Consider the following 27569-nt stretch of genomic DNA (forward strand, 5'->3'; position numbering starts at 1 on the left):
ACAATTGATACATAAACCCACAGCAACTACAGTACTAATGCTCGAAGTGCAAACTTATTTCACACATGTCTGATGACGATGTTTTGTACGGGAAGGTGCCATCATTAATTGATTTTAGTAGCACACGAGATGACTTACAGAAAATTTCTAGTTGACGTGATGAACTGCAGGAATCTCGAAATGTAGAGAACCTTAAGTTAATGGAGATGAGTAAAAAGAAATTCGAATACATAATTAGAAGTTTCCTGCTTGACACAGACACGACGGTTACATACCTGGGCGCAAAGTTTCAAAGCGGTATGAAATGGCACTACCATGTAGGGATTGTAGTAGCGAAGGCAAATGGTCGACACTCGTTTATTGGTAGAATTTTAGGAAAGTGTGGTTCATCTGTAAAGAAGACCGCTTATTATACAACACTAGTGTGACCATGTCTTGGGTACAGATCGAGTGTCTGCGATCCCAATTACTTTGGATGAAACGAAGGCATGGAAACAATTCAGAGACGTGGTGCTACATTTGTTACTGACAGCTGCGATCAACACGCAGGTGATACGGACTTGCTTCATGAAGTATAATGGTAATCCCTGGAGGCAACACAATGTTCTTCCGGGAAACCTTATCAAGAAAATTTAGAGAACTGGCATTTGAAGTTGGCTGCTGAACGATCCTACTGCTGACAAGGGTATATTTCGATTAACGCACACGAAGATAAGAGAAATTACAGCCTGTACGGAGGCACATTTTCAGTCGCATTTCCCTCGCTCTGTTTGTGAGTGGAACAGGAGAGGGAATTACTGATTGTAGTAAAAGTATCCTCCACCATGCGATATAGGCAGCTTACGGAGTATGAATGTAGAATTACTACCTTCTGATACCTTTACCATTCCTCATGATATAACCCTGTATAAGGGTTTCCAGGTAAATACTTTCTTTTTACGGTATTCTCCCATTCTTCCTTCCATTCCATTTATTTTACCCAGTGGTGTAGCGGTGTCTATTACACTGAACACGTATTCATAATGATCGGGTTTCAAATCCATGTCGGAATATCAATATTTAAGTTATTCTTTATTTAATAAATCTAGCGAGCAGCAGGATGAATTCCGGCAACACTTAAGTTATTCTTTGTTTACATAAATCTAGCGAGCATCAGGATGAATTCCGGCGACGTCTTCCGCCATTGTTATACGACTGAGCTAGATGTTCTATCTCTGAAAACTAAGATGTGGAGGGCAATTGCATATTGTGACGCTCCACTTCCATTTCCCCTGCTCCAACCCGTTGCTGTTGTTGAACCTTATTCATTTATTTGCGAAACTTCACTGTAGAAGACCGTCAGCTGCTCATTTCTATGCTCAGTGCTGCCGGTTTAGGTCAGAAAACCGTTGTCTAACCGAATCAAAATGTAACAGCTTGTCTCTACAAAATTTGAAGTGAACAACTTCGACGTAGGAACAAAAACAAAGCTTCTGTTATAATAAATAGTTTCCAGAAGACATAAATATATGACCGAGCGAGGTGGCGCAGTGGTTAGACACTGGACTCGCATTCGGAAGGACGACGGTTCAATCCCGCGTCCGGCCATCCTGATTTAGGTTTTCCGTGATTTCCCTAAATCGCTCCAGGCAAATGCCGGGATGGTTCCTTTCAAAGGGCACGGCCGCCTTCCTTCCCCGTCCTTCCCTCATCTGATGAGACCGATGACCTCGATGTCTGGTCTCCTTCCCCAAAACAACCAACCAACCAACCAACATAAATATGTAGGAGATTATTTACTGCAATAGTAGCTACGTTTTCTTGTATACATCAAACTTGTTCACTTCAAATGGTGTAGGAAGAAGCTGGTTACGCTCTGCTTTGGCTTAACATTGTTGCAATGACCTAAACCGGTAGCACTCAGCATAAAAAACCATCTAAAAGTAATCTACAGTGAAGTTTCACAATTATTTCACAGCTGTAAAGCCTCACATCATCACAAACCCTTATTCATTTACCCCAAATCAGCTTCTGCAATGGTGGTGTACGTATGCTTCAGGTAAAATGGAAGGAAAGAAGCTTATTTCTTGAAAATTTGTTCGTCACCAATATTCGTCTGATGAGCTTATGTGATGTTGGCTGCTTGACATCTTCATTGGAACTTAGATTCCGAGTTCGATAACACTGGTCAACAGTGAAAATCCTCCTCACATAAAACTACCCATTTTGTACTAATTTGAGGGAGCTGATAACGAATATGGCATTAGTTTTTTAAGACTGCTTCGGGTTTTTAAGAAATATGTTATCACCGAATATTCCCAAGTGCCGAAAATAAGGATTCATGACAACTGCAGTTGTCTGCTTACTTAGTAATTATCCATAGTTAGGAGGTCAGCTACATCACTATGCTTATCGCTGGCCGTATAAGAAACATCAACAACCTCATCAGTCTGCAAATTAGTAGTTTTGTCACTAAATCTGGTGGATTTTTGGTATTCTTCAGCGAGAAAAAGTTTCCTAATTTTACATTCCTCATATGGTTATTTAGGTGGTTTGCAAGCTACTGCTAGTTACATTGAGAACACAAAAGCTAGCGCATATTTTGGCCAGCGTTTGGTAGTTTGTTTGAAATTAACTACCAACACTGAATATCATGCTTTAGTTTGTATCAAAAATTTTTCCAGGGAAAATGTGTGGTGTTAAATTTTTGCTTAGTTACAATTTGCATTTGGTCATAGTGAGGTATTGGGCGACTGTGTAGTGCTATATGCTTATCGTTAGCTGAAGTGACTAATTTGAAATATATCGTTGGAAATATATCGCCGAAATGTGTTAACAGTGAACAGAAAATAATGACTGCGATCACGTGACGCTTGACTATCAAACAAGTAAAATTTTGCTTATCAAAAGAAGGCTTTCCAAAACTTCGAAGTCTGCAGTGATCGTTATCAGAATTTGCACTCGCCATTGTGATCATGGTGACATACTGGGTGAGTGTGTGGTGTTTCTTTATCCATACTGACCAGAAACGTGTCGCCTAAGTCTGTGAACAGTACGGACAAATTTTGTTATCCAGAATGAGATTTTCACTCTGCAGCGGAGTGTGCGCTGATATGAAACTTCCTGGCAGATTAAAACTGTGTGCCCGACCGAGACTCCAACTCGGGACCTTTGCCTTTCGCGGGCAAGTGCTCTGGTAGAGCCCGCGAAAGGCAAAGGTCCCGAGTTCGAGTCTCGGTCGGGCACACAGTTTTAATCTGCCAGGAAGTTTCAAATTTTGTTATGTTTACGGTGAGGTAATATTTGTGAATGAAAAAAAATATATATCACGTGATGCTTGATTTGGTTGTAATTGGAAATTTGTGGTAAGTTCCTATGAGACCAAACTCTGAGGTCATCGGTCCCTAGACTTAAACACTACTTAATCTAACTTAAACTAGCTTACGCAAATGACAACACACACACCCATGCCGGGGGAGGACTCGAACATCCGATGGGGGAAGCCGCGCGAACCGTGCAAGGTGAATTAGACAGCGCGGCTGATTTTGGTTGTAAAGTGGGTGATATGGACAATAAGTGGGCGTCACACGTTTGTTGAAATAGGTGTCCCACAAACTGGCTACATGGAAAAAGACCAAGCATGCTGTTTGTTGCTCCAGGGTATGAGGAGAGCCGACCGATCAGTCGACAAACTGCTGTTTTTGCATGATTCTCCAATGAAGAGCACCCAATTTCCCTTCAGCTACTGATCCTCTGCATCATTGTGCAGAACAATCTGTTCCGAAACCTCCCACATCTTATTTCAGTAGTTCATGCGAGGAAGAGCAAGAACCAACCAAATGCGGCGCGGGTGTGACAGATGCTGTTGTAGATTCGTCGTCTTCCACTGATCCTAGGTTCAAGGCGAACATCTCGTCATCTACTCGCCATGAAATCACTCAACATGAATTAAAAAATCTTATGAGAGACCTGCGTCTGTCAAAAAGTGGCGCAGTGTTGCTGGCATCTAGACTCTAGCAATAGAGAGTTCTTGTTAAGAATGTAAAGGTATATGTTCTACAGACACTTCAAAATACTCTGGAAGATTCTTTTTCAGTGGGAGTGATCTAGTGTTCTGTAAAAACGTAACTGGTCTTATGATTAAACTTGACATAGAACATAGCCCCAATGGCTGGTGACTGTTCATAGAAGCATCAAAACTAAGTCTGAAATCAGTATTAGTGAACAGTGGAAATGCGTTGCCATCAATTTCAATCGGTTGTGCAGTACACGGGAAGGAGGCATATGCCAACATGGAAAAACCGTTGATAGTACACTCATGTGCAAAAAATACATAACACCTTGAATGACTAGAGTGGGACCATCATATTCACAGGACACGTACATCAGTATGTTCTGCGGAAATGATTAACATTTCAGTTTCCTCGGTTCAGTATGTGTCCTGTTGCCTAGTAGGCACAGGTTCCGCCTATCGAGGCGTATAAGGCGTGAATGACGCCCTGTGGTGTAGCCATCTATGCTGAATTCACCTGGTTTCATCAGTGGTGCTTAGCATTGGGTCACAACACTGCACCCGGCTTCCCACCATAACCCCCACATTTGCGACTGGTGACAGGTGAGGTGACGTAGCGGGCCAGGACATCCTGCGACACCAGAAGGACGCGTTCGTGGTCATGCATTGTCTTGCTGAAAAATATCTTGAGTGTTATGTAGAATGAATATGGCAACGGTTCGCAGGATGCCTTTCACAGAGCTGACAATGGTGTCAGTGCCCTGGACACGCACCATCTGTGATTTGTTGTTGTGCCCAAAATCACCCAACACCATAAGGTCTTGAGTTGGCGCTGTGTGTCTTGTGCGAATGCAGTCACTGTGTTGCCAGTCCCTCTATCTAAGGCGAACCAAAATGTGGCCATCTATTTCAAAGAAACAGAACCTGGATTCGTCCAAAACCACTATCTGGCGCCTTTCCTATACCCAGTGACCTCGTTCTATATGCCACGGCCGTCTAGCAGGTTTCTGCACATTCGCCTAAGGTAGCACATGCCGTAGTAAACTGTCACCCCTGATAGTGTACGATATGTTCCACTCTTCCATCAGAGCCGAGGAGTATGCAGATCCGCCCAGCAAGGCTATTCGGATGATGTGTCGATCTTCTCAGGGGCTGGTCTGGGTGCTGCGACCTGACTCATCTCGTCATGTGCTAGGCTTTCCGTGAACCATTCTGCACACACTCGTTGCACTGCTTAAGTATTTGGTCGTACGCGATCAGCAGTTTGCCGGATGGATGCATCGCACATTGTTTCGTACCAATAATGCACCCTCTATCAAGCTCACTGATTTGACGGTACGTTCGCGCATGCGTCTGCGAGTAATCCTGCACGTCTGCTCAAGTCTCACTTATCCATTTCCTTCGGTTTATAGCGACAACGAGAGCCGCAGGCACATTTAGGTAGTGTTGCACCGACATATCGATTTTGACTTTGAACGCGTGGGCCGACATGGTTCAAATGTTAATAATTTCTGCAGAACATACTAACGTACATGTCATGTGAATATGAATGTCTTGCCTCCAGTCGTTCAAGGTGTATCTATTTTAGTGAATACAACTGGAATATCTGTGGTGACTTCAAAGCTCTGGCAGTACTTCTTGGCCTGTAGCTCGGCCACAAAAAATTTTGCTGTTTTCTGTGCAAATAGGTTTATCGAGAACTTTATTAAGAGTGTGAACCAAGACAAAGACGCAACTTAAATCAGAGTAAATTTACACGAATTACTGGAAGTAAAATCAGGAAGGGAATATTTGTTCGAACCCAAACTCCCATGATCCTGAATCTGATGCACTGTTACAAGATAAAGAGAAGACAGCATGGAATTCTTTCCCAGACTTCGTCACAAAATTCTTGGGAAACTTCCTGGCACAGAATATAAGGACGTAGTGAAGCACCTTATATCATCGTAAAAAGCAGTGGGCAGCCATATGTCTCTGAAAATACTTATATTACACCCCACTTAGACTTCTTCCCAGAAAATTGATGAGCCGTCAGCGATGAACAAGCGGAGCATTTTCACCAATTCATACCGACAAAGAGAAAACGATATCAGGGCGTTGGAGCAAGTCTAAACTGGCTCATTATTGCTCGACGATCTCTGGAGATGTTCCAAATCCACAATACAAGGGAAAGGTAAAAAGGAGCCGTTTTTAACATCCAAGTAAGTTATGTTCTTATCACTTCGACTGTGTGCACTCCTGTTTATTTCTCATTAAGACTAGATAGCACTAACCCTTTATCTCCTTAAACTCGTACCATTTTCTTGTCTTTTTCGTATTTAGCATCATCGATTTTATAATAAAATTCAATTTACATTTCTGGAACATGAAAAATGGCAAATATTGTTGTTCAGTGTTGTTGGTGACCTGCAGAACTTGCCTGAAAATGGGACTGAAACATGCTCAAATTGACATCATGTATTTAAGACACATTAAAAAACAAAATTGTGGAGGTAAGTGTATTTGAGACGAAGAATCGAATATTAAAATGGCTGCATGATCCTAAGGAAAATGCACTATCTAGCTGTGGCGTAATGTATCAATGGCCACCTGCGTTGTTTTGTGGTCAGCGGGCTACAGTGCCACACGAGGGACCCAGAATTCGCTTGCCGGTACTGTCAGGGACTTTTTCCTCTGTTGGAGGGCTGCTACAGGGTGCACTCAGCAGTGTGATGACAACTAAGGGGCTACTCAACCGAATAGTAGCATTTAGAAGGTGCAGATACCCGGCAACGGCGGGAGAGTGGTGTACCGACTGCATGCCCGGCAAACCACGTTCGATGGCGCCACTGGCCGAGGATGAAACGACGGTCGGTCGAACCTGAGGGGCTTCTCTAGCGCCATAATGGGGAACTTCATCTTTTACAATGTATCAATATTGTAAATGCCGTTGGTGTGAGGAAAAATAATTGTGCTCCAACGTGACGTTTTAGGGGTTCGACATTTTATCAGAGATTGTTCACAGAATTTATGGAGAACCAGGATGTAGAAACCTCATCGCTGACCAGTTAGACCTAACAAATTACCTGGTAGCAACCACAGAAACAACTGTGTACTGTACGTAATAATCTTAAGACATACATATCATCTAAGACAGAGAGGATTTTATTTGTAATTCAGAATGCTGGTTTGTCACAGAACAATTGACTTCGTCCATTTTGAAGTTAAAATCTTCCATATTCTGAGATCGTGTCATAGACTCTGGTTAGCTGAACCGGGGAAACAGAACATCCCCAAGAAGATACCAGCAGAAGGATCGAAGCGTAGATTGTGTAAATGAAGAGGACTGTGACCCGACCTACCAAACTACAAGATTTTTCTTTCGCTAATATTGGTCAAAATAGCCTGCAAATTTATAAAAACAGAGCATTTCACTTGAATGGTCCTGTTGCTGCTCAGAGGCCGCGTCAATTGGCAAACGACTTCGGTTTTAGGTCTGCGAAGGAGTGAGTGAAGGTTTTACGGACTGGTTAATTATTGTACATTCACTTCTATGTTCCACAGAGAACCTTACGGTGTGTGGGGGGAGTACTTCGTGTATCATTGCGGTCTCCCTCTTTATTTCACCAGTCCTGAATCATCCGTGGGAAGAGCGACCGATGATAAGTTTTAGCACGAATTCCTCTGGTGATCTGTCACAAACGCTTGGGAAACTGTTTATGAGAGGAAGTAATCTCACAGTGTTCTCTTTGCACCAACAAATATTTAATTTTGATGAAATTTTGGGTTTCTGCTACGATTGTTTTTAGTAATCCAAATCGTGATTGGACTATTTTTAGCTATAGACTATACCTCTTTTATCGTAATTTCTCAGACATTTCGACACTAAACTTCTCCGTGATATAAATTTCTCTTTAGCGTCCGTCGATGTAGTTGAATGTGAATCTCCGCCTTCACGCTTTCATGCTTACTAAGCGATCTCGTAAGTAAACGTGTTGAAACTTCCTGGCGCATTAAAACTGTGTGCCAGACCGAGACTCGAACTCAGGACCTTTGCCTTTCGCGTGCAAGTGCTCTATCATCTGAGCTACCAAAGCACGACTCACGCCCCGTCCTCTTAGCTTTACTTTTGCCAGTACCTCGTCTCCTACTTTCCAAACTTTACAGAAGCTCTCCTTCGAACGTTGCAGAACTAGAACTCCTGAAGGAAAGGATACTGCGCGGTTCTACGCGCTTCAGTCCGGAACCGCGCTGCTGCTACGGTCGCAGGTTCGAATCCTGCCTCGGGCATGGATGTGTGTGGTGTCCTTAGGTTAGTTAGGTTTAAGTACTTCTAAGTTATAGGGGACTGATGACTTCAGATGTTAAGTCCCATAGTGCTCAGAGCCATTTTAACCATTTTTTTTGAAAGGATACTGGGGAGACATGGCGCCGGCATGGTAGCTCAGCGTGTTCGGTCAGAGTGTTAGCTGCCCTCTGTAATAAAAAAACTGAGTTAATCGATCAACAACGAACTTAAACGGATGTTCAAAAATGGCTTTGAGCACTATAGGTCATCAGTCCCCTAGAACTTAAAACTACTTAAACCTAACTAACCTAAAGACATCACACACCTCCATGCCCGAGGCAGGATTCGAACCTGCGACCGAAGCGGTCGCGCGGTTCCAGACTGTAGCGCCTAGAACCGCTAGGCCACACTGGCAGGCTAAACGGATGTCTTACGACGTCCGCCCGAGCAGATGCAACGAACAAAAGCCAAAGGCAAAGGTCCCGACACTCCGCTGCAGAGTGAAAATCTCATTTTGGAAGTTAACATGTACATTTTCCTTGGATATTCCTTACTTTTAGGGTCGGGATTGGTGCAGAATAGATCGTAAGACGCGTTTCACGTAACCTTGTCATGGATTCCTCTCTTGTGTCAGTTCCTTTCTGAGTGTTGTACTTACAACCATATTCTCTACCTCCTCTATTAATCCTACGTATCACGAGTCCCAGATTGACGAAAAAACCTCGAAAATCAATAGAACGAGAGTTTCGTAAGACACCGCTGTCTACTGGCAGTGAAGAAATGTTTACGTGACGTCTTTATGACCACTGAACATTGTTAAGGATGTGTACCACTTCCTCCAAGTTTGATTCGGATCGCAAATACGAAAACACTTTGTTACGATAACATTCTAGACAGATACGAGCTTCCAATTACATTAAATCGGCATACATGTACCTTCGAGAAAGAACCAGATGCACCGAAGAGGGGAGGACGCTGTGGAATCCGTATGCGACGTTACGAGGGTTTCACGGGGGCGCTCGTGCCTGCCACATAAGCAAGTGCGGCAGTAACCTACAGTAACGCAATGGTTATCAGCGCCGTAATCTCCATAAGAATAACATTGCCGGAAGTGAGTTTTGGCGTTGTTGGCGGCAAAGATCTGGGTGTTTCTTTTCTCAGGGCTTACGAGAATTGTGTCTGGAGTCAATCTGGCGAGTACAGACGATTGTAATGGGTGTATGTGCGCACGATGGCGAAAAGGGAAAGTGTGAAACCCAACACCGGGACATTACCTACTTTTCTCATAAAGCTCCAAGGGACTTTAGCTACACCTCGTTTTGTGAGGTCATTCTACATAAAGGAGTTGAGCAAAAACACGGAAACACGGCGAGAAGTGCCCGCCTGAACATAAATGCAGATACTGGCCAAGCCTGCAGGTTGCACTGCTGTATTTGATGAGGAGAGTCACCTGTGCGACGTCCTCAGTACGATTCAAGTATCCGTCGTGGTCAGAACAGTGTCCTGTGTAGACGTGAGTGCGTTCGTACGTGACGAACTGTGGCTGTTCGCATGTTGGGTGCTTCCGTAACCAAGGCAGCTGAAGCGTTTGCAGTTTCAAGAGGCACTGTATCGAAGATCTGTACCACATACAAGGAAGGCGGGAAAACATCATCCGGTAAATCTCAACGCGGAAGAGAGTCTGCGTTGACTGATAGTGACGCAAGATTGTTTGAAGAGGGTTGTGACGACTTATAAGTGGACGGACGGTGTCACAGACACTCCAGAACTTGCGAGCTCTGTCAGCACCGAAACAGTACGAAGGGTAATCCATAAGCAGCGAATTACACAGCGGGCTGGAATTTCATAACCACGCACGTCACTTAGGAAGCAGACGTGGTGCCGAAGGCAGAAAACGTGGATGATGCAGCAATGAAACACCGTCATTTGTTCCAAGCTTTTGGTATACTTTACGTCGCAGGAGTGAAATGGCAGGGATTAGGCGATGATTTGGGAAGCCATGTCGTGGTAATCCATGGGAACCAAGGCTCCTCAGCATGGCCGCATTGCTTCCGAGGATTTTGTCGTCATTTTGGCCGATAAGGTCCATTCCACAGTATAGTGTTTGCGCTGCAATGTTCATATTGTTTTACAAGACGACAGGGCCATTTTCACACAGCTCGCATCGTCCAGGATGGTTAGTGAAAGTGTGGATGAGGCGTCGCACTTTTGCTGGTCACCAATAATGTGCAACATTCGTGACCTCCTTTGGAGAGAAGGGTGCATGATCCATAATCACATCCATCATCCTTACCTTAACTTGCCACTATTTGCAGCCAATACATAGAAAGACAGCTCCTTTATCATATAGCTACAATAGTATAGCATGTCAGAAACTGGAAGCAGTTATTCCATAAATTATCTGGGAGTAGGCATTAGGCGTGATTTCAAATGGAATGACCATATAAAAATAGTCGTCGGTAAAGCATATGCCAGACTGAGATTCATTGGAAGAATCCTAAGGAAATGCAATGCAAAAACAAAGGAAGTACGTTGCACTACACTTGTTCGCCCACTGCTTGAATACTGTTCGCGATCCGTACCAGTTAGGGTTGATTGAAGAGATCGAGAAGATCCAACGGAGAGCAGCGCGCTTCGTTACAGGATCATTTAGTAGTCGCGAAAGTGTTACGAAGATGATAGATGAAATTCAGTGGAAGACTCTGCAAGGGAGACGCTCAGTAGCTCTGTAAGGGCTTTTGTTGAAGTTTCGAGAACATACCTCCACCGAGGAGTCAAGCAGTATATCGCTCCCTCCTACGTTTATCTCGCGAAGAGACCGTGAGGATAAAATCAGAGAGATTAGAGCCCACACAGAGGCGTACCGACAATCTTTCTTTCCACGAACAATACGAGATTGGAATAGAGGGGAAAACCGATAGAGGTACTCAAAGTACCCTCCTCCACACACCGTCAGATGGCTTGCGGAGTATGGCTGTATATGTAGGAGTAGATGTATTTTCCAGAACGGATAGTACAAGATTTTCTTCAAAACCATATACAACCCGGAACGAGTGGAAGTTGTCTTAAATTCCAACGGGTTTCGTAGATAACGTAATTTGTTGTTTCCACATTTTTATCCACCCCCTGTAACTCTGTACGCACACTCCCATAAATACACACAGCTCCAGGGTAACGATGCGAAGGTTTAACCCGGGGCCCAGGCACAAAGTCTCTTGATTATCAACTACAGGCCACTTCTCCTCCATTTGCCACCCAGGTACTGGTGACGACAATTTCTGTCATCATCAGAATTCGAACCAGACAACCTACAGTGAATGATATCTTCTACGCTAATATAAACGATGTTCCAAACTACAAGTATCCTTGCGCTCACGTATGATAATATGGCAGCAGCTCTTTCGCATACTTGGTAGAACAGATCAATAATGTATATTACGTAACGACTTCTGGTAGGATGGGTGAAATGCTACTTATCTATTCCGGAGGGTATGCGCTGCAGCGCAGAAATTGCTGTGCATAACGAAATCCGATACCGGGTCCCCGCGATTTGCGTATATTGGACTCCACAATGGGGCTACGGGGGCGGGGGAGAGGGTTTAGCATACGAATAAGAGCAGGGCTGCCACTGCTGAACCACGTGCTGTACTGGTCCGCCACTCTCATATTACAAACAGACTGCGTGACGTGATGGGGAAGATCATTTGTTTATTGATGTTGATGGTAGAATTTGTTATTGAGTAGTATCCATCCTTGCTCCAAATGACAGAACTCATTAGTACTCATAATTCAGAAACTTCTCAGGCATCTAGAACTCGTACAGAAAGCTTCTTTCTTTCGCCGTTTCCATAAATCATAAAGCCTTATTTACAATGGCCTTCCCAAAGGATTCTTCAGAAGCGCTGTCGCCCTTTGTGAAACTGTATTTTGAAATTTCATTGAAGTACTACGATAACCGTGAAGCATAACTCTTTCCATTTTTGTAATACACGGGCTGGTGTCACTATTTTCTCTGAAGTTTTTCTTGTGCTTGGTGTTGAAAATTCCGACCCAGTCTAGTAGGTACCATACTTTTGACGATCCGGAAAAAGACTTTCGTTGAGTTGAGATTGTGACTAATAACAGTGGCACTAAACAGTGTGAGATTTATTTAAAGACGCCATGGCTGTTAGCTTTTCTGATAGTATGATTATTACGTGATTAATTCTGCTGTTTTGTGCACTGAATCACATTTTTGTACCACCATACGTCTCATGCGAACAAGGTTTCATTCATTTGTGGATTTCTCAATGGTTAAATAATTAATAAAATATTAAACTAAAATGCTCAATGGAATTTCGGCTACGGAAGTTGTTATATCTGAATAGTAATTTGATCAATGCTACTTACTTCTACGGGAGTCACCATTAGTTGAATAACGAGGATTGTAATGGATGTCCGTGATCTGCCAGAAGTAACCTGCAACAAAAAATTCGTGAACTAAAGCAGTGTGCATACGAAGCATGTGTAAGTTTAATTTACTTACAGGAATCATATTCCTTTGGCGTACATTAAACATTGCTTGGTTTACAATGAACTTCATGTGCCATATTTTCTGACTATTACCACAAGGTATACATGTGGCGTAACGTTCCCGAAACAGCAAAACTACCATTTAACTGTTTTTATGGTCTGATGATTCGTGGTTGATTTTCTCATAAAGCAGAAAGAGCTAGCAAGTCAGACGGAGGAAAAGTGTTACCAGGTGCAAACGCAGTGTCAGGTGATATACATTTTTAAATACACATGAATGTGAATAATGTGGTGTCCGCAGACCAGTTTAGTTCAGTTATTGATACACCAATCACAGATTATACCTGACATAACTGCCAATATTACTTCATTTATTAAATTTATTTATATTATTTTAAAAATATTTAATTGCGAAAGCATTTTGGACGTTGAGTCTCTGAAAATTTGTATTTAGCTTTTCGGTTGGAAATAAGAAAATACGTGTTCCAATTTTTCCCGTAATTCAACCTCTGAGAAGGAGAAATAAAATATACTTTAGTTATATTAAAACATTTCTAAATTCATAGGTGCTCCGATTGAAAGGTGTGTAATACATGCATGTAATCTTTTGCAACTACAGTTTAATCTGTACATCGAGGATCCAATGACGGAAATAAAGGAAAGGTTCAACAATAGGATTAAAAAAGGTGAACGGATATCGATGAGAAGATTCGCTAATGACATTGCTATACTTAGTGGAAGTGAAGAACATGTTGAATGAAATGAACGGTCTAATTAGCGCAGAATATGGTTTGAGAGTAAATCGATAGAAGATGAGAGGTATCAGTAATGTGAACAGCGAGAAACTTAAAAATCGGAACTAGTGATCACGAAGTAGCACAACTTAAAGAATTCTGGTACCTAGGCATCGAAATAACCCATGACAGAAGGAGCAAGGAGGGCATGAAAAGCAAACCGGCACTGTCAAAACGGACATTCCCGTCCAAGAGAAATCTACTAGTTCGAAACACAGGCCTTAATTTGAGGCAGAAGTTTCTGAGAACGTTTGGAGCGCAGCATTGTATGGTTGTGAAACACTGACTGCGGGAGAAACGCAACAGAAGACAATAGAAGCATTTGAGATGTCGTGTGGCAGAAGATTGTTGAGAATTAGGTCCTCTTATATGGTAAGAAATGAGGAAGGTCGCCGCAGAATCGGCGAGGAAAGGAATATATGCAAAAACTGACAAGAAGAGGGTGCAGGATGATAGGACATCTGTTAGGACATCAGAGAGTAACTTACATGGTTCTTGAGTGAGCGGTAGAGTGTAAAAACTATAGACGAACAGTGAGGTATAGTGGGTAAAAGCTACAGAGGAAGACGGACATTGGAATAAACGAAGCAAATATTTGAGGAAGTTGGTTGCCAGTGGTAATCTGAGATGAAAAGGCTGAAACAAGAGAAGAATTTGTGACGGGCCCCATTAAACCAGTCAGATGACTGATGACGCAAAAATGGAGAAACTATGAGAATTGGTGTTGAGTTCAAAAGATATACGTGTTAGCGGATGAAAGTTTCTCAGCAAATATCACCACAAGAAATCAAAAGGCCGAATTATCAAAGACCTCCGATTATAGCCACCAGAATCGCCTTTTGGTCAGAAGTATGTATGTAAAATCCCATGCTTCTATAGCCCTAATTAGTGTGGAATGTTTACAAGAGAATTTTTTTCATAATGCGGGACCACAGTCATAATATATTTCTTTAAAGTCAGTACCACCATTACACTGTTGTTTATTTACAGTGTTACAGTTACACTCACACAATCATGACTTCGGTTTGAAAGTGCCATTATCAAGTGTTTTAAATGTTATAAATTGCCTTAGATAGCACACTGTAGTATTAAAATACATTTTAAACACTTGATAATGGCACTTTGAAACCGAAATCATGATTGTGTAAGTGTAAATGGAACACTGTAAATAAACAACAGTCTAATGGCGGTGCTTACTTTAAATGAGTTTACACGATGTTGCAATTTGTGAATAACATAAAAATTCGATCAAAGGAATACAAAAAAAAGCCTGTGCACGCCACACGGTCTACCCCCGCAAAGCAATGAGAACTAAGCTAAATTAATACTGTCGTAATAAATGTCATTCCAATATGTGAAATCTATTAACCATGTAAGTAAGGTGTCTAATGTTAAATCTTTTGTATAAAATGTGCTATTATTGTAAAACTGCACTAAGTACTACACGTAGTGCCTAGTGCCCAGTATACCCGTACTATGATATTTTAATTTTTTTATCACCTGTGGTCTAGGGGTAGCGTCTTTGATTGGTAATCAAAACTTCCTCTGTCTCGGGTTCGAAACCGGCCACCGTTTAAAGTTTGGTTAATAATCAGCATTGGCGGCCGAAGGCGGAGGAGCGGACAAAGGTTCAGGGCACTCTTGTCGTAGGGGTGGGAAACAGCCCATAAAGGCGTAAGAACAGCAATGATCAATGGCAAGAGGACACAGACGGCAATGGAAACCACTGCATTACAACACGTAACGTGTATCCATAGGACATGTGACCTGAACTGTAAAAGTGTGATGATGATCTCTCCATTGGCAAGAGATTCCGAAATAGGCTCCATTCCGATCTCCGAGAGGCGACTGCCTAGGGGGGGGGGGGGGGGGGGAGGAGGTGACCATGAGAAAATGATTGAATGGCCAACGACAGAATACAGTTCTACGAGTCGTGGCGTTTAATGTCAGAAGCTTGATCGTGGTAGCGTATTAAAAGGGAAATGGAAAGGCTCAATCCAGATATAATACGTGGCAGTGAAGTGAAATGAACAGAAGACAAGGATTTCTAGTCAGATGGGTATAGGGTAATATCACTAGCAGCAGAAAATGGTATAACAGGAGTGGGATTCGTTATGAATAGGAAGGTAAGGCATAGAGTGTTTTCCTGTGAACAGTTTAGTGACAGGGTTGTTCTTATGAGAATCGACAGCAAACCAACATCGCCAATGATAGTTCATACATGCTAACGTCGCAAGCTGAAGATGAAGAGACAGAGAAAGAATATAACGATATTGAAAGGGTAATACAGTCCGTAAAGGGAGATGAGAATCTAAGTCATTTGGGAATGGAAGGCAGTTTTAGAGGAAGAAGAAAAGCTTACAGGAGAATATGTGTGTGGGTCCGGGGATGGGAGAGGAGAGAGAGACTAAATGAATTCTGTAATAAATTTCAGGTAGTAATAGCGAATACTCTGTTCAAGAATCACAAAATGAGGAGGTACGCATGGAAAAGGCCGGATGCTACGGGAAGATATCAGTTGAATTACATCATGGTCAGACATGGTTTTCGAAATCAGATACGTAATTGTAAGGCGTATCCAGAAGTAGATTGACACGTATCACAGTGTAGCAGTGATGAAGAGTAGGTTGGAGTTTAAGCGATTAGTCACGAATAATCAATACGCCAAGAATGAATTCTCTAACGCTATAGGTACATCAACAAGTAATAGCTCAGTAGGAAGTCACAAAAGTTGGAAAGGAAAACATAGGTACAAAGAGGGTAACTGCGAAGAAACCATGGGTAATAGAAGGAATACTTCAACTGATCGATGAAAGAGGAAAGTACAAGAATGTTCACGGAAACTCAGGAATACACAAATACAAGTTGCTGAGGAATGAAATAATTAGGATGTGCGGAAATGTCTGCATGATAAATGTGGAGAGATCGGAAAGGAAATGATTGTCGGAAGGACTGAATCCACGTATAGGAAAGTCAAAACAGCTTTCGGTGAAATTAAAAGCAAAGATGGTGACATCTGGAGCGCAACGAGAATTCCACCGCTAAATGCTGTGGAGAGAGTGGATAAGCGGAATGATTACAATGAAGTGCTCTATGAGGAGAACACATGTCTGATGTGATAGAAGAAGAACCAGGAGTCGATTTAAAAGACACAGGAGACCCAATGTTAGAATATGAGAGACCTTTGGATGACTTAAGACCAAAGAAGGCAGAAGAGATGTGTTAAATTGTCAGAATTTCTAAAAATCACCGTGGGAAATGGCATCAAAACCACTATTGAGGTGGGTGTGAGGAACATATGAGTTTGGCGACATGCCATTTGACTTTCGGAAAAATATCATCCGCATAATTCCGAAGGCTGTGAGAGATGATAAGCGCGAGAATTATGACACAATAAGCTTAACAGCTTATGCACTCAAGTTGCTGACAAGAACGAGTCACAGAAGAATGGAAAAGAGAACTAGGATGTATTAGATGACGATCAGTTTGGCTTTAGGTAAGTTAAAGGCAGCAGAGAGACAATTCTTACGTTTCGGTTGTAATGGAAGCAAAACTAAAGAAAAACCAAGACACTCTCCTAGGGTTTGTCGATCAGGATAAAGCGTTCGACAGTGGAAAATGGTGTACGATGTACCAAAGTCTGAGACAAATACGGGTAAGCTCTATAGAGAGGTGGGTAATACACATTATGTACAAGAGCCAAGAGTGAATAATAAGAGTGGACGGCCAAGAAGAAAGTGCTCGTATTAAAAAGGGTGAAAGACAGGGATTTAGTCTTTCGCGCCTACTCTTCAACCTGCACATCGAAGAAGCAATGAGGGAAATAAAAGAAATGTTCAGGAGTGTGCGGTAGCAAGGTTTCTTTTGTCCTGCACCAACCTGTGACTCGTTGCAGCAGAGCACCGATACGAAAACCGAATAGAAACCTCCCGTGCTGCAACTGTCAACTGCAACTCGCACTATTTCAAGAATCGGAAAAAGATGGAAACACTGGAATACTTCGGTAAATTATGAACCTTGATAATGTACACGTTCACTGCCGAGCCCGTGCTAATCTTAACGTAGTCATGCACAAACCCTTTCATTCACGTTAGCAAGTATATGGTAACGTATTTCCAGAAATCTGAACAACTACTAAGCACGGATTATTCTTAAATGAAAATTCTCGCCACGCTATTCATTTTTATCTGTGTCTAATGCATTCAAGTTTTTAGTCACCGATCAGCTCTATATGCCACGCGGAATTACTGTTTTCTCATACACAAAATTACTTAAGAAACCGTACTTAAAAAAAAAACTTCACAGCGCTTTTGAGACATGTAGCACAACTAAAACCGGCGAACTATAGCTTCCTTCGGAGCTCGTACCACATAAGAAACGGCCATTGAAAGGCTGGGCCCCGACTGCTTACACTGCTGTAAGCATTTGCTACCTCCAAGAGAAAAGACTCGCGAAGCATATCTGTTCTGATTGGTCAGTTTTCTTTAAGACCAATAGAAAAAAATTATTCTGCCGCGTTAGTCCGAGATTTTTATGAGTAACCAATTAACAAACAACACACTTTAGAACTGTTCTTTTCCGAAATAAATATTTAACATTCTGATATTTTGTTTATACTTTACGTTATCAACTGTTTTCATTTGCACTCTAATTAGATTTCCTTTTGCCATAAATTTATGGAGCTCATTATGATACAAAATTCCCCGTCGTCTTCATTCACACTGTTTTAAAATTTTCTCACGCTAATTCGTACAGTGTTTTATCAGTAGATCAATGTTCTACAAATTTACTTTGGACGACATTCACCCATCATTCACAGTTATAAAATGATATAAGACTGTAAAAACATAAATAAACAAAAAAGTCTTCAAGAAATAAACTGAACAATTCACAAAAATATTCTCTTGATCTGTTTCTTGAATGTCTCTGTGCGCTACTGTATTCTAGTTGGTGAAAATTAGAACTACGTACTCGACTGAACCCGCTGTGCACCAATGAGTCACTTTCCCGAAACACAGCCTATAGACAGAACCGATACAAGGCGCCACGCCTCGAGTGTATTTAAATTTCAAATTGAAATGTTGTCAATGATGCGACTTGCTGATGACTTTGATAACCTGAGTGAAAGCGAAGAAGAATTACATGATCTGCTGAATGGAATGAAGAGTCTAATGAGTACAGAATATGAACTCAGAGTAAATCGAAGAGAGACGAAAGTAATGACAAGTAGCAGATATGAGAACAGCGAGAAATTTAAAATCATGATTGATGGTCACGAAGTAGATGAAGTTAGGGAATTCTGCTACCTAGGCGGTGATCAAGGAGGACATCAAAGTCAGACTAGCAATGGCAAAAAGGGCATTCCTGGCCAAGAGAAGTCTACATTATCAAATATCAGCCTTAATTTGATGAGAAAAATTTCTGATAATGTACGTCTGGAGTACAGCATTGCATGGTAGTGAAATATGGACTGTGGGAAAACCTGAACAGAGGAGAATCGAAGCATTTTAGATGTGGTGATACTGACGAATGTTAAAAATTAGGTTGACTGATAAGTAAGGAATGAGGACGTTCTGTGCTGAATCGGTAGAGGAAAGGAATATGTGGAAAACATGGACAAGGAGAAGGGACAGGATGATAGCACATCTGTTAAGACATCATGGTATGACCTCCATGGTACTAGAGGGAGCTGTAGAGGGCAAAATCTGTAGAGGAAGTAGGAGATTGGAATACATCCAGCAAATAAGTGAGGACGCAGGTTTGCAAGTGTTACTCTGAGTTGAAGAGGTCGGCACTGGAGCGGAATTCGTGGAGGGCCTCTTCAAACCAGTCAGAAGACTGATGACCCCCCTCCCCCCACAAAAAAATTATAAGGCAATTTAGATAAATTTTTAAATGTATACCCTGAACTAACTTCAACTGTAGTTTCTCAACCTACAAACAAAATGTAACTCTGATCATTGAGACAAATTTCCGATGTAAAGAAACATGTTAGTCGGGAACATGATGGATACTGGGCTGTTTTGGTGCAATATGCAAAGAAAAAGTATTTGTGGCGTGACTAAAAATGCACATGTAGCAAGTAATATGTCGTAAACGTACAACTCAAGAGGTGTGATAGCTAAATTGTTAATTTGCACAGAGCATCTGCAACATCCAAATTTGAGTCGATTGTTTAACGATGTACTTATTGGAGACTAACAAGGGAACCTCCCCATCTCACCCCACTCAGATTTAGTTATAAGTTGGCACAGTGGCTAGACCTTGAAAAACTGAACACAGATCAATCGAGAAAACAGGAAGAAGTTGTGTGGAACTATGAAAAAATAAGCAAAAATACAAACTGAGTAGTCCATGGGCAACATAAGTAACATAAAGGATGATGTGAGCTCAGGAGCGCCGTGGTCCCGTGGTTAGCATGAGCAGCTGCGAAGCGAGAGGTCCTTGGTTCAAGCCTTCCCTCGAGCGAAAAGTTTAATTACTTTGTTTTTGCAAAATTATGATCTGTCCGTTAGTTCATTGACGTCTCTGTTCACTGTAATAAGTTTAGTGTCTGTGTGTTGCGACCGCACCGCAAAACCGTGCGATTAGTAGACGAACGGACGTGCCTCTCCAATGGGATCTGAAAACATTTGATCGCAAGGTCATAGGTCAACCGATTCCTCCACAGGAAAACACGTCTAATATATTCTATACGACACTGGTGACGGCATGTGCGTCACATGACAGGAATATGTTGTCGACCCACCTAACTTGCACACTTGGCGAATGGGTAAAAAGATTCTTCTACCTTGCCCGATTTAGGTTCTCTTGTTGATGTGACAATCCCTTCCAAAAAAGTGATGAAAACATAAGAGTGTGTCACATAAACTGCAACAAATGAATGCAACAGTTTCACAGTCGCACAGTTTTCTCTGTGCTCTGTCAAAACATATGTTTTTAACGATTTCAAATTTTTCCATGTGTAGACCGTCATTCCTGCATATGTCGAAGCAAATCTGAACATGTCTTGGAATTTTGGAGAGCGAAGTTGATTATGTGTGAGTGCCTGAACTCTGTTAATTGTCTGAAAATAAAAAATTAAACATTTCACTCGAGGGAAGACTTAAACCAAGGACCTCTCGTTCCGCAGCTGCTCACGCTAACCACGGGACCACGGCGCTCCTGTGCTGAGATCGTCCTTGATGTTACCTATGTTTCCCATGGACTACTCAGTTTGTATATTTTGCTTATTTTTTCATAGTTCCACACAACTTCTTCCTGTTTTCTCGATTGATCTGTGTTCAGTTTTTCAAGGCCTATCCACTGTGCCAACTTATAACTAAATCTGAGGGGGGTGCGATAGGGAGTTTCCCTTGTAAGTACGTATTACGTCAACTGAAGGTAGCTGAAAGCCTTCAACATGTTCTTCGTAAACAAATGTATAAAAAATTTGAGAGGTTTAAGAATTTCTTATAATAAATTCTCAAATGAAGTGAACTTCATAATAATGAATGACGTAATTCCACTTCGCTAATAGCGACATTTGGATGTGTCTGAGAAAGTGGAGGACGTTTTGCTAATCTGCTTGCGGATTACATTCATAATTTTTTTAAAATTTTGTTCAATAAAAGGTTTACCGCTCCATGTAGCACATAAAAACACTAGTGCTCTGCCAATGTCTTTCGTTTTATAGGCAATGTGACTAGCTGCTGACTGTGTTTTGTTTCTGTGGTGCCAGTGGCAAATGTTTTGAATGAGAAAAATTCACCTACTTATATTTTTCATCGTTCATCAATTCTCGTTACCACCACCATCATCCAAGTTTTCTGTTTCCAAACATAAACATAAACTTCAGTTATGAATGTTCTCCTGCCATCCTTCTACGATTCTGATACGTCTCATGCGAAATGAACTTATTACAATAAAATTCTTGTTGTAACTGAATCGGCACGTGGATGGTCATTCGTCATTCTTTTGATCTCTTCCTGAAAATCGGTAAAATCATCACTCGCTGTCTCCAGGACTTACATTCGGCGTTCACCCATACTGCCCAGCACTCATTTCTCCCGTGCTTTCAATACAGATATTGTTATATTTTCTTACGGAAAACTGGAGATACGAACAGTAATCCTTTACAACTTCCGAGAACACGAAAATTAACACGATCCCTTGTACCACATCATTTTCTCAAGGGTTACAAACTTACCTAAATTTTAATGGTACATAAATTACACATTCGGCCCAACGGTGAATACTGCCGTAATTTTTATAAGACTATCTCCATTCGTGAAATGCTGCCTCCAGAGCTAAATTGTGTGCGACAACCGTGAACAATACGATACCATATGACACGATACGATATTGCTCCGCCTGTGTTGTTCAATAGTGCGATGTAATGTTCCTACGGACATCCATACATGTTCAATGGAACATTGCATCGTACTTTTGATTAACACAGGTGCAGCAATATCGTATTTATCCGCCAACAACGGGCAGGTGACTTCCAATTATAATGTCTCCCTGTGCGGGAATGTACACAATGAACGCACGAGTGCAGGTTGTGAGCACGTGTTTGACGACATATATAAGTGTGGCGACCGCTCGCGATAGCTGGAAAATCCGCGTTCGTCTCCCGGTCCAGTACAAATTTTCAGTTTCTTCATTCCACTGTACAGTAGATGGTTGCCTGTATCTGCAACTGTGAATACAGTCCCCGTATACTGTGAGTGATGGTTGACATGCAGTGTGTCTTGAGTTGTGATTATAATATTCCTTTTCTAAAAAGGGAGGTTTATCCGAAGTGCTGTGCTGTAAGACTCCTGAAAACGAATGGCTCTGAGCACTATGCGACTTAACCTCCGAGGTCATCAGTCGTCCTGAAAACGAAATGTCTTACAGATAGCTATCCCTAATATTCCTCACCTATGCATCTACGCCTTCTGAAAGACACAGAAAATTTACCCACTTTCCAAAAAAGCGGTCCTTGTGACAGAATTTAAGAGACGAATCGGACTAATTGTGTGACACATTAAAAGTAGACTTCAACAGCAATACAATAACTTATGCTGACGCTAGAAACAGTCGATTTAATATGTGAGTTTTATTGATGGTCTTCGGAAAATTTCTGTGCCAGGAAAATATATCTTGAAAATAATTTTCGTGGCCTGGTGAAACCGCTTAAATTTATTGGAAAACTCTGAGAATTTGATTTTTACATTCTCACGTACAATTATTTTAGTTTTTAAGTTCAAAGCGTGTCTGGGAGATTGCGAAACACTACAACTTTGCTGCTTCCCGAAGAATTCGGCGGACGAGAGGCCCACAGGTGAGGTAACACATTTCCCGAAAAGCTCTTCCAGAAGATGTCTAGTCTTGTTAGCTGTGTGCGCAGCTTGTAGACACCATGAGTAGTTGTTCCTGTCTTCCTGCCAATGAAATCGTTGATCATTCAACAAAAATGTTCACTGAGCACGGTTTCTTCAAAAGATGAAGGTCCAGTAATCAGCCGTCTCGATATTGCTACACACATCCCCATTTTCTGATCATGCCATAGCGTTTCAAGCATAGCATGAGGATTCTCCGTCGACCACAATAATAGATGTAAACCATTTGCAGTGATGGATTGGCTTTTCACAATTCACATCTTTGAATTCCTTCACTGCTGCCACTTTATACGGGAACCGTTTAAATGTCTAACTCCCATACGTGCGGGTTCCTTTTCTTGTGCCAGCTTCCTCAGTGATTTAGCCGGGCTCTGCTGAAGAGTCAGAAATATACACCAATTTATTTTCCTTTAGTTTAGGTGGTCTTCCAGTTCGTTGGGTAACTACCACTGAGTCTGTCTCTCGAAATTCCTCAATAAGTTGACCCAAACGCACTGTGATGAGGTACAGTTAACAGTAGTAATTTTTCAACAAATTCCTCCTGCACTAAATCTGCACCTTTATCGCCCTGTCGAAACACAGGTGCAACAAGAGAAATATGTTCCTTAGTTGAAATCGGCATAAGTTAGAAACAAATGGAACATCTAAACATCACAAATCATATTCAATGGCTTTCATCAACTGAAACAAACAGTTAAATGTCTCGCAACAGTAGATGATGAGAAAACAATCGCATAACTAAGAAAAATCAGTACCGTCAAGTTCTTTTTTGCCAGCTTTGCTTCGAATCACCTGCGTAATGTATACACGTAGTCCTTAATCCAGTGCACAGCGACTTTCTGGGAATACTGAAGTATTAACCATTATCATTAATAAAACGCATATATGAAAGGAAATACACAGTTATTCCTATCAACAGGTAGATGTGTCAAATCGTGTAAGAGAAAGGAATAACACTGTCTGACGACATCCTTACCCACTTCAGTACAGCAGTCATAGTCTCGAGCAGCATTATTTATTTTGACCAAGCAAATGTTTTATACGGTGTAAGTGACAGGAACACTATCGTTCAAATGGTTCAAATGGCTCTGAGCACTATGGGACTTAACATCTATGGTCATCAGTCCCCTAGAACTTAGAACTACTTAAACCTAACTAACCGAAGGACAGCACACAACACCCAGCCATCACGAGGCAGAGAAAATCCCTGACCCCGCAGGGAATCGAACCCGGGAACCCGGGCGTGGGAAGCGAGAACGCAACCGCACGACCACGAGATGCGGGCCACTATCGTTCCCCAACAGATTAACACATCTCAGACAGCATTCACAATCCTGTGCAGCATTATTTATTTTTGACCTTTTAGCCTTACAACTGGCTGCATGTTGCCTTACATCTTTCCCTGTCTCCTACGAATATTTTCCGACAGTTTTAAAACCTTAATAAATATTTCCTCAAATTCAGATGGCTCTGAGCACTATGGGACTTAATTTCTGAGGTCATCAGTCCCCTAGAATCTAGAACTACTTAAACCTAACTAACCTAAGGAGATCACAGACGTCCATGCCCGAGGCAGGATTCCAACCTGCGCCCGTAGCGGTCACGCGGTTCCAGACTGTAGCGCCTAGAATCGCTCGGCCACCCCGGCCGGCAATATTTCCTCATTATAATGTTGTAGTACTCCAGGGGAAATGTTGCGACTAACGTCTTCGCTTGGTCTTGATTGTAGTCTGTGAATGATAATTTCTTATTACATAGTAGTTATTAGTTTGAAAAACATGACAATCGACGTGTATTTTCGGGGAATCCTATTCAGTAGTTGTGGTGTCAGGCAAATAGCTTCAAAACTCCTGCTGTCTTTCACCTATTCAGAAATAAATGTACTGTGACAGTCACATGAAATATTGTTTTATGGGCCAAATAAACATTTCCCTATGATGTTATCTACTTCAGCACTTTCATTTTCCTTATAGCTTCGAGCAAGTGTTTCATTATTCGTTGAATTTCTTTCTCCTATTCAACCTAAGCAATTCATCAACTACCAAGTGTTGTACATCGTTAAGTAAACTTGTAGCGAGGATTCTGTGGAGTCGAAATTGTTAAATTGTCACATTTGTATTTTATCAAAACAGGAACAATGTAAAAATAAGAAAGCAATTATTACAAAACTGTAACATCTAGTAGCAAATTTGTGACCGGTATTTTTAAAATATTGCAGAAATGTCTAAAAGTAAATAATTTACCCTGCTGGTATGTCTAGACACTGGATGGATGAATGGTTTGCTGCCACTAGAGTTTCGTAGCACTCATCATACGCTTCAGACGAGCGTTGTTTCAACAATGGACGAACAGTTCCGTTTTTAGTTAATCTGTGTGCACTGGCCTTTCACTGATTGCCACATTGACTTCATTGTTGCTGTTGTATGTCTTTCTGTCTTATGTTGATAATTTCATCTCTCAAAATGGTTCAAATGGCTCTGAGCACTAAGAATTAACATCTGAGGTCATCAGTCCCCTAGAACTTAGAACTACTTAAACCTGACTAACCTAAGGACATAACACACATCAATGCCCGAAGCAGGATTCGAACCTGCGACCGTAGCGGTCTCGCGGTTCCCAACTGAAGCGCCTAGAACCGCTCGGCCACACCGGCCGGCAATTTCATCTCCCCGAACTTACTATACGCAAACTCTTTGTTAATCTATTCTTGAAGGGATTTCCTCCTCACTGTTGCCGCCAGTGTTCTGTTATCTCTTAGCATAGACAATATTAAACGGTTCCAAATACTCTCTGTCTTTTTAGACTGTCTATGTTGCTTACCTACCCGCTCGACAAATTGTTAAAATCACTGAGTAGCACAATGCTTAAAATATTTTCAGTCTCGACTACCGCAGACTTTCCGTGGTTCCCGTTGCGCCTAATGCCACGCTCTAGGAACACAGATTTAAAAACCTTCCTCTGTTCTGTGTGAATATTTTATGGCATAAATTACTTTTGCAAAAGGGAACGTTCTATACCAACTCTCTTAAGAAGATTATCTCACGTCAACCACAAAGTGCAATATTCCCACTTTTCTCGCGATTGATTGATTCACATATTAGCTACGTCATGTGTGAGCAGAATTAGTGGTGTGGAAATGAACAATATGAGACTGCAAGACAAGCGAGGCATAACGCTTTTCACAGTGTAAGATGACTACCTCTTTCTGAAGATTGTGTATAGTGCCGTAGGAAAGCAATGTACCAGTAGCCTGAAGTACAGGTTTTCGTGTTAAACATACAATAATATGAGATGTAATGGTTTCAGAAGTAATTGAGATTTTTATTGACGGTATGTTTTTACAAAAATTTAACTCTAATACTCCGTGATATGCGCACCGTTAGTGGGGAGACAAACGTCTTAACTGTATGTCACTTCTCTCCAAATGTTTTTCAGCATTTTAGGCGTAACATTTACGACAGCTGCACGAATGCAGTGGCGCAGATCTGATAGGTGTAGTATGATTACTGATAAATCCCCACTGAAAAAATGTCAAGTGGTGTAATGCCTGGGCTTCTAGGGAACGAAGCAAGTGATAGACTACCTCAACAAATCCAGCGATCTGGGAACTCGAGATCCAAGAAATCCCTCGGAGTGGAGCCGGAAAGGCACGATGCGCCATCTTGTTGAAATATCACGTCATGAGGAAGTTGCAGCACAGAATTCAACTCCAAAATCTCACGTTGTTGCATTAACTGTAGGCTCCGCGAAGAAGAAAGGGCCTATAACCTTGTCCTGCAACAATCCACGCCACAAATTCGCTTTCGGAGACTTCTTTCATACGCTACGTTCGGTGATAGGGGGGTGGGAGGGGGGTGTATTCAGTTCCCATGTACAGCAACTGTCGTATCGTAACGGAAATGTGGAATGTAGTCTCATCAGACGAAGTCGAGGAATGCCTCGTTTTCATCCATTTTGAGAGAATTGTCTCCGTGGTTGCCTTCCACCACGACCTCTCCTCAGGCTTCATTCTGTGACGAAGCTACAATTTGTACTCCCGTTTGCGCAACCTTTTATGGCCGCCGTCGTTTACTGTCGAAAGGGGTCATTGTAACTGCCTACCTGCTTGTTGGATTGAGTTACCAGGTCTTCAATGGAAGGACACACGGATTACTTTAACAGCAGCCTCTATAACTTCATGCTTGGCGAGGGAGCCCTACGTCCAAAGCAGACTCCCAGTTTTCCCGAAGCCTCTTGTTCAATATCTTGACTGTTAGGTAAATGGAACTATCGTCAGTTGGTCGCCATCCCTACTCTCGCCGAAAGTGACGTCGTAGCAGTGCAAAAACCTCATTTCCAGCTTGATAAGACTTTTGATGCAGAGTTGAATCTTTAGGTTGGAAACCGAGGATTTACGACCCATGTTCCTCCTATAATGTAGGCGGTGGAGGTGCTGAAGATGTTTTGACTTCAGATCTATTGCAAACCCGTTAGGTTGTTCTCAGAGACTTTTCTGGTATATTTTGATGTTCCCGATAACAGAGAACAGAATTGTTAGCGCTATTGCTCTTCGATAATGATTCCACACAATTAGTTATACAAATCAATCCTTTTTCTCCTTCGTTGGCACCTAGTTGTTGCCATATTACTTTCATTGCAAC

The 27569-nt window shown here is 41.9% G+C and overlaps 1 protein-coding gene across 1 annotated transcript in view; it reads right to left on the reverse strand.

Moving 5' to 3' along the window:
* LOC126411812 (acid sphingomyelinase-like phosphodiesterase 3a) overlaps nt 1-27569 on the reverse strand; it is a 1193501-nt gene that overhangs the window by 118081 nt on the left and 1047851 nt on the right. Inside the window, exon 4 of the mRNA XM_050081397.1 lies at nt 12648-12716. Within this exon, the coding sequence (XP_049937354.1) occupies nt 12648-12716 (69 nt within the window). The remainder of the gene's footprint in view (nt 1-12647; nt 12717-27569) is intronic.

This window comes from Schistocerca serialis, chromosome 1 (genome assembly GCF_023864345.2).
Source record: "Schistocerca serialis cubense isolate TAMUIC-IGC-003099 chromosome 1, iqSchSeri2.2, whole genome shotgun sequence".
Classification (NCBI taxonomy): domain Eukaryota; kingdom Metazoa; phylum Arthropoda; class Insecta; order Orthoptera; family Acrididae; genus Schistocerca; species Schistocerca serialis.